Source organism: Pteropus vampyrus, unplaced genomic scaffold (genome assembly GCF_000151845.1).
Source record: "Pteropus vampyrus isolate Shadow unplaced genomic scaffold, Pvam_2.0 Scaffold130, whole genome shotgun sequence".
NCBI lineage: Eukaryota > Metazoa > Chordata > Mammalia > Chiroptera > Pteropodidae > Pteropus > Pteropus vampyrus.
In genome coordinates this window covers 3249572-3257441 of record NW_011888911.1, presented here as the reverse complement: position 1 = coordinate 3257441, position 7870 = coordinate 3249572, and the positions used below count along the sequence as shown (strand labels likewise).

Below are 7870 nucleotides of genomic sequence, written 5' to 3'. Positions count from 1 at the left end.
GGGTTTCCCAGGACATGAGACTTTCAGTGCTAAACCTGGGATAGTTCTGGTAAACTGGGAAGTTGGTTACCCTGTCTCGACATGTATGCTTCTCTTTTATTTACTGATTTTTCTACTGCTAACTAGTTTTCTCATCATCATAGCTCTGAAGCTTTGGCATACTTGAAGCTTTTTTAGCCTCTTTTCTCCAGCTTATGACCTTTTAGGTTTACTTCCTGTCTCTGACTTTCTCTCTACTTCCTAGTTCATTGTGTTAGATGAGTCTTTATTGGCCCAGCCTGCCTTTTTGCATTAGGTCTAGGTTACTGGCGACCCTATAGCTTAGTATGCCTACTTAATGATAAAAGAAAGCTAAAGTAATTGATGTATTTGCATTGTGTTCATGGGCTATAACTAGGGGCTCATGTGAGTTGAAGTTTTAATTGTGTACTATTTTTGTGGTCATTGAAAAGCTGAACGCATTTAAAAATCAGTACGCTATTATTTGTCAATAAACTACATTATACTTGAATAGAATTTAACTTTGGGAAGATTTTTATGGCATTAATGTACATTTAAAATTGGTATAAGGTCTGCCTGGCAATAGAGTAGGTGATAGTCTATGAATGTTAGATGTCATTTATACTCATTAGCCATGATCTGCATAGTATTACTACGTTGTTTCATTTATACAATTACATATGTTTCTTCTTTCTAATCCCTAATTGTCTAAAACAGTTGCATGAAAAAATTAAAAAGAACTGAAGAAAATATGAACCATGAATGGGGATATCTGCATATTTGTCAAATTTTATCCTTTGTATTTGAAGTTTTAAATTTTGTTTTAATATGTGACCATTGTTTGCTTTCAGTTTTAAGATTTAAGTCTCAAAATTTGTTTATATAGTAAATTTTTATTTTATCAGTCAGAATCCCTTTGCTTATCGGTAGTTAAACAGGTGCTAAGTTTTCTATAAAATGAATAACTCATTTCCATAAGGGAGTTTTAAAGTCTTTGTTAATAACAATAGCTACAAAAGAATGAAAACTGTGCCTAAGCTTTCAGTATACAGAAGACTTTTGGTCGAATTTTTTGTTTATGTAGTCACACACATACATACACCACACGTGCACACACACATGTATGTTTAAACTTACATATGTAAATATATGTACATGTGCTCACATACAAATGCATACCTACATATATGCACTCACAAATATATGTAGTGATCACCACTATCTTACAATAAGAAATGTGCTTATATACCTATTCATTTTACATAATTTGATTTATAATATCCTCTTATTTTCTGTGTTTTTATTTAATGCTTATGTTTTTACTTGATCCTTAAACTTAGTGGCTTCAAATGACAGAAATTTATTCTCTCACAGTTCTGAAGGCCAGAAGTCCAAAATCAGTTTCACTGAGCCAAAATCAAGATGTCAGTAGGGCTGTGCTCCTTCCACAAATTCTAGTGGAAAATTTGTTTCTTTACTCTTCCAGCTTTTGATGTCTGCTGGTATTCCTTTGCTTGTGGCCATATCATACCAACCTCTTCCTCTGTCTTCACATCACCTTAATGCCTTCTGTATGTCAAATCTTCTTCTACCTCTTATTAGGATATTCGTGATGGCATTTAGGGCCCATCTACATAATTCAGGATTATCTCATCTCTAGATCCTTAACTAATATATCTTGCAAAGGCCCTTTTTCCTGATAAAGTAACATTTAAAGGTTTCAGGGATTGGGACCGGATAACTTTGGGTGACTGTTACTCAGCCTACTACAGTCCTCACAGCAGGTCATCGAACGGACCTTTTGGTTGAGGCTTGATGATAGGTTATGGTAATGACAGAGAAACAGAATGGATATAATATATATTCCAACTGCTGGCCCATTTGAAACGTCCTGTTCACAGGACTAATCAATCTGTGACTCTAACAGAGATTTGGACTTGATGAGAAATGAAGATTATGTATCCTAACTTAAATCTGTTACATTGAGCAGGATGTAACAAATCTGTTACATCTGTTACATATGTATCATACTTGGCAATGAGTAAAGCAAGCATATTCATGGCTCTGTATTTTTTCATAACCTCAACTGTACATATATCTCTTTTTGCATTGTGAGTAACTAGCTTGACCCCTGTAGCCACTCTGTGCTAACTAAATTTATAAATCTCTCTCTTAGTGGTATAAAGAGTACTGTTTCAAGGTGATTTCTCTGGCTAGAGGTATACACCTTCTAGAAGCGAGAGCAAAACAGAGATGACATGCTGTAAGGGAACAGCACTGGTGGGGAGAGAGTGTTTTTATCCCTAGCTCACTATTAGTAAAAATCATAAAGTATTTATTATTTATATCAGTAAATCATAGTTGTGATTTCCCTTTAAGGAACAATGGATAACATAAACTTTCACTGGATGGGTTAGAGCTGGTATTGGCTTGGTTATACTTTTGCTGAGTAGTATAGGGATATGCTTTTCTTCCATATGTAGTGCTCAGCCTAAAAAAATGATACCCCGTTCATTTCTGTGTTTTCCTTAAAGGAACATTCTGTACAGATTTGTGAGATATGAAATAGGCTGTGCTTCTCTGGGAAAAAAAATCAAAATTAGGCACTTACTAAAATTACTATGTAGAGATAAGGAATGAACAGAAAGTCAACATATTAATACTCATCGTCAGCTGTTACTTATAGAGTACTTAAAACAAATTAGATCTGTTGAGGTGTTTGAGTTTGTGTTCTAAGTTAACTTAGGAAGCCTTCCAGGAATTTGAGAAGACTTTAAATAACTACAGTCTTCACATGTGGGAGTGAAGAAGGGGTTCATGTAAACAGGAGAAAAGGATTTGAGGACTAGGAATAGAATCTTCTATATTTCATCACTTCAATAGAGTGAGGAAAAGTAACTAGACATGCAAGGACCAGTTGAAGAAATAATTTCTTATTGAGAAGACGAATGAAAGGTAAGGAATGTGTCTGCTGGATAATTTCCAAGTGTATTAATTCAAACTTTTAGGTTTTGATATTTTTTTGTATACATACTTAATATAAAGAATACCTTTAAACAAGTTATGAAATACAGTCTCTTAGAATAATAAATATAATGTTGTAAAAACACTTATCGGCAGATCACAATCTCCTTTACAAGTAATCTTCTTGTCTTAGCTCTGGCATTTTTTTAATAATAAGGACCTGTTTTCCTGTTGGAACACTTTAGTGAATTTGGTATTAAGACTTTAGCTTGTTTTTGTTTCCTTTTCTCCCCCCTTTCTCTGACAGCTTAGTCAAACCATGAAACAGGCACGTCACCGGCTGGCATCTTTTAAAACTGTGAGTAAAAATAATACATCAGTGTTTCCAGATGGTACAAGGAAAAGCTTTCCCACCCAAGAGGTAAATTAATTTCTAATAAATTTAAAAAAAAAAAAAGATAAAAAAGATAAAAATTTATTTATATATCAACACTATTTAGAATTGTAAAATAATTGAAAATAACTGTAAATATCCAACAGTAGGGAATGGTTAAAAATTATAATGTATCCATATATGGCCATTCTAAAAAATATCATGCTTTTAAAAAATATCTGAAGACAAGGGAAAGTATCTGTGATATAAAGTTCAATCAAAAAAGTAGGATATAAAATTATATACAATATAATTTTAATTAAAAAAATTTATTCAATAAATATTTATGGAAGGTCTACAATTGCCAAGCATTGTTCTAGGACCAAGACTTAAAGTGGTGAAAAAAGATAGACTAAGATCCCTCAAGGAGCTTCTGTCCTAGTGGGGAAGCATATAATAAAAAGCACATAGATATAGAATATAATTTCAAATGATAATTGCTATGACAAAAATAAAATAAAGAGATGGGGAGAGAATGCTATGTGCATAGACAGAAGCTGGAAAGAATACTGATTATTTCTGGGTAGTGTTATTACAGGTGATTTTTATTTTCTTCTCTTGGTTTTCTTTACTTTAAAATTTTCCCATAATGTATATATATTTCACTTTCTAATTAGGAAAAAATCAATACCAGTATTTTTTAAGAAGAAATTCTTTTGATTTAAAATATAAGGTAAGATTGAAAAATTGGAACCCAGATGTGGAGCTAGACTTAAAAGGTTGCTCAGGGCTATATTTATAAAATAACACTGTTTTGGCGCCTACTTATTTCAGTGTTCACAAATTTGGATGGTAAACTCACGTGCTTTCCTGTGTTTATTTAATTATGGGATTAATTTCAAGTTTTGATAGGCAGCGTCCAGAAAAATGGACCATTCAGTCTTTTTTACTTTATTTTTTTTTGCTGTCGTCAACTCTGTCTTTTTTAGCTCTTTCTCAGTTTTGCTTTCTAATTGGTATTCTTGTACATTTTTCTAGATTATACATATGCATCTTATTTATGTATTTTTTCCTTAGGTATCTCAACACAACAGTCAAAAACATTTGACTCATATGCTTGCAGTTGGTAGAATACTAAACTATGATGTCTCCCTCTTTAGTGATAATTAAGAAATTTATAGTTAAATATCAAAATATAAGCATGGACGTATATTCATATATGGCCTTCCATTTTAGATGCATTCAGTATGGTTACCTTTTTCTAGCATTGCCTTGTTGTAACTCAAGGTAGAGCTTCTTTTGTACCTAAATTCTCCTCAGTGGTTTGATATCTTAACAATTTTCATATCTACCCTGGATTTGGCCATAATATAGTTTGGGCTATTAGACTGACTGTTAAAATGAGATTAGACATATTTTAATAAACCAAAAATAAAAGGGTTATCAGATCCTAGAGTTTGATATTTTATATTGTGTAGAATGTGCTCAGACCTTTCAATTGTTTTTTTAGAAAGAGTCCTGTTCACAGGTCTGACTGAAATAATTATCTAGTAGAAAGGAGGAGGATTAAGTCAGAGATAACATCCTTGTATAAACCGGTTTTATACGTCAAAGGTGCCATTTAAGTGTAATAAATGGTGACGATGGATTCAGGCTGGCTGCTTGCTTCCAAAGAATGCATGTGTGTTTTTCAGGTATAACATCAGAAATAAATCTCCATATAATTGAAAAGGATATAAGAAATTAGCGACATTTTTCTTATCACTTATATCAAGTATGCAGTCTTTTCCTCAAATATAAACAGTTTCTACCTCCTCAGTTATATGAAGTGGCCGGTCAGAAAGGAGAAAACTCTGTAACCCAGCTGAACTCTGCTTTCATTTTCTTGTTAGACTTATTTTTACTGACTTTAGAACCTGTTTGATTGTTATTGTTTTTCCTGACATGGAGATACAATTAGAAGATAGACTTGCTTACCTGCTGTCAGGTCACTAAGATGAAAATCATAAGCCTTCTAAAACTGTTATTGGCTAGAATAGGGGCAAATTGTCATTTATAAAGTTAATATGCCTCCTACCAGCCTATCTCCCTCCATATGTTTGATGTGTGAGTGACTCGTTTGTGCATTTGAAGAACTATTTGTTATCCATTTTCCTGTGTTATACTGCCATCGCCTGCTAAGATCACTCTAGATCTTTCACAAAAGCTCAGCTTAGTATCATGAGCATATTGCTTTCTAGACTCCATTTTATATTTACATTGATTTTTTTGCCCCAGCAAGCACTTTGTAGGAAACTGTCATCCATCAGGATAAACATAGAAACAAGAGGAGATTTACCCTTTAAGGTCCATCAAGGTCTTTTAAATACTGTTTGTTACCAGAACGTTATGGAAAATCAGGTAGGGAAATGTAAAGAGTAGAGGGAAAAAATAATGGTTTGTTATAACTATCCACATCTAATAAAGGATGGATTTAAGGGTTAAGATTATAATGTCTAGTATTGTTTTTTTAAACATTTTTATTGAGATATAATTCACATACCACACAGGGTTATGCAACTGCCACCACAATCTAATTTAGAATATTTTCTTCTCCCCTAAAAGAACCCCTGTTTCCATTAGCGGTCACTCCCAATTCCTTCTCTGTCCCTACCCACAGTCCTAAGCAACCACTAATCTACTTTCCGTCTCTGTGGTTTGATTATTCTAGGTATTTCATATAAATAGAATTGTAATATGTTTTTCTTTGTGACTGGCTTCTTTGACCTTGAATAATGTTTTCAAAGTTCATTCATGTTGTAGCATGTACCAATGCTTTTTATCGCTGAGTAATATTCCATTGTATGGCTGTATCCTTTCATTAGTTGATGGACATTTGGGTTGTTTCTACTTACTGGCTTTTATAATTGTGCTATGAGCAATTGTGTACCTGTTTTTATGTAGACGTTCATTTCCTTAGTAGAATATCTTGAGGAACTGACAAGCTGTTTTTCATCAGCAATATATGAGGGTTTTAATTTCTTCACGTCCTCTCCAATACTTGTTATTGTCCATCTTTCTGATTATAGCCATCCCAGTGGGTATAAAGTGGTAACTCACTGTACTTTCGATTTGTATTTTTCTAATGACCTTGAGTATCTTTTCATTTGCTTATTGCCCATTTCTATACCTCTTGTGGAGGAAAAGTCTATTCAGATGTGGTGCCCATTTTTAATTTGTCTTTTTATTATCAAGTTGTAAGAGTTCCTTATATATTCTGGATACAAGTTCCTTATCAAATACATAATTTGCACATATTTTCTCCCATTCTGTGTCATTTCACTTTCTTAATGCTGTCATTTGTAGCACAAAATTTTTAATTTTGGTGTAGTCCAATTTATCTATTTTTTCTTTTGTTGTGCTTTTGGTATAGTATTTAATAAATTGCTGCTTAATCTGAGGTTGTAGAGATTTTCTCCTGTATTTTAATAATTTTATAGCTCTGGCTGTTACATTTAGGTCTATGATCCATTGTGACTTAATTTTTATATTAACTTTTTTGTGAGGAAGCATTCTGACTTAATTCTTTTGCATGTAGGTATCCACTTGTCCCAGTACCATTTGTTGAAAAACTATTCTTTCTCTATTTAATTGTCTTGACACTCTCGTTGAACATTACTTGACTGTTCTTATAAGGGTTTATCACTGTCTTTACAATATTGTCTTCTGAGATTCATAAACATGAAATTCTTTCCATTTATTTAGGTTTTCTTTAGTTTCTTTCTACAATGTTTTATAGTTTTCAGTGTATAGTCTTTTTTATGGCTGTACTTTAAAAAAAATTAGTTTTATATTAGCTTCAGGCATATAGCACAGTGGTTAGATATTAGTATAATTTACGAAGTGATCCTCACGATCAGTTTAGTATCCTCTTGGCACTATACATAGTTATTATAATATTATTGACTATTTTCCCTATGCTGTACTCCACACCCCATGACTGGTTTTTACTAAAAAATTTACAAATTTGTACTTCTTAATCCCTTCCATTTTTCACCCAGTCCCCCAATTCCCCTACTGTCTGGCCATCACCAGTTTGTTCTCTATATTTATGAGTCTGTTTTCATTTTGTTTGTTCATTTATTTTGTTCCTTAAATTCCACATATAAGTGAAATCATATGGTATTTGTTTTTCTGTCTGACTTATTTAACTTAGCATAATATCCTTTAGGTCCATTCGTGTTGTTGCAAATGACATGAATTCAATTTTTTTTTGACTGAAATATATACAATATTCCATTGTATATATGTACCATAACTTCTTTATCCAATTATCTGTTGGTGGGCACTTAGGTTGCTTCCATATCTTGACTATTGTAAATAATGCTGCAGTGAACACAGGGGTACATAAATTGTTTTGAATTAGTATTTTGGTTTCTCGAGATAAATACCTGGAAGTGCAATTGCTAGGTCATACGGTAGTCTTATTTTTAATTTTTTGAGGAACCTCCAAACTGTTTTCCATTGTGGCTGTACCAATTTGCAATCCCACCA

The 7870-nt window shown here is 32.9% G+C and overlaps 1 protein-coding gene across 8 annotated transcripts in view; it reads left to right on the top strand.

Annotated features, from left to right (window-relative positions):
- Positions 1-7870, top strand: part of CCDC15 (coiled-coil domain containing 15) — a 70325-nt gene that overhangs the window by 14218 nt on the left and 48237 nt on the right. For 5 of the 8 annotated variants that reach the window (XM_023534676.1, XM_023534675.1, XM_011367139.2 and 2 more), the window contains exon 5: positions 3272-3385. The exons of 2 other annotated variants lie outside the window; for them this stretch is intronic. In XM_023534676.1, coding sequence (XP_023390444.1) covers positions 3272-3385 — 114 coding nt within the window. The remainder of the gene's footprint in view (positions 1-3271; positions 3386-7870) is intronic. One more of the 8 variants, XM_023534677.1, reaches the window with a different exon arrangement.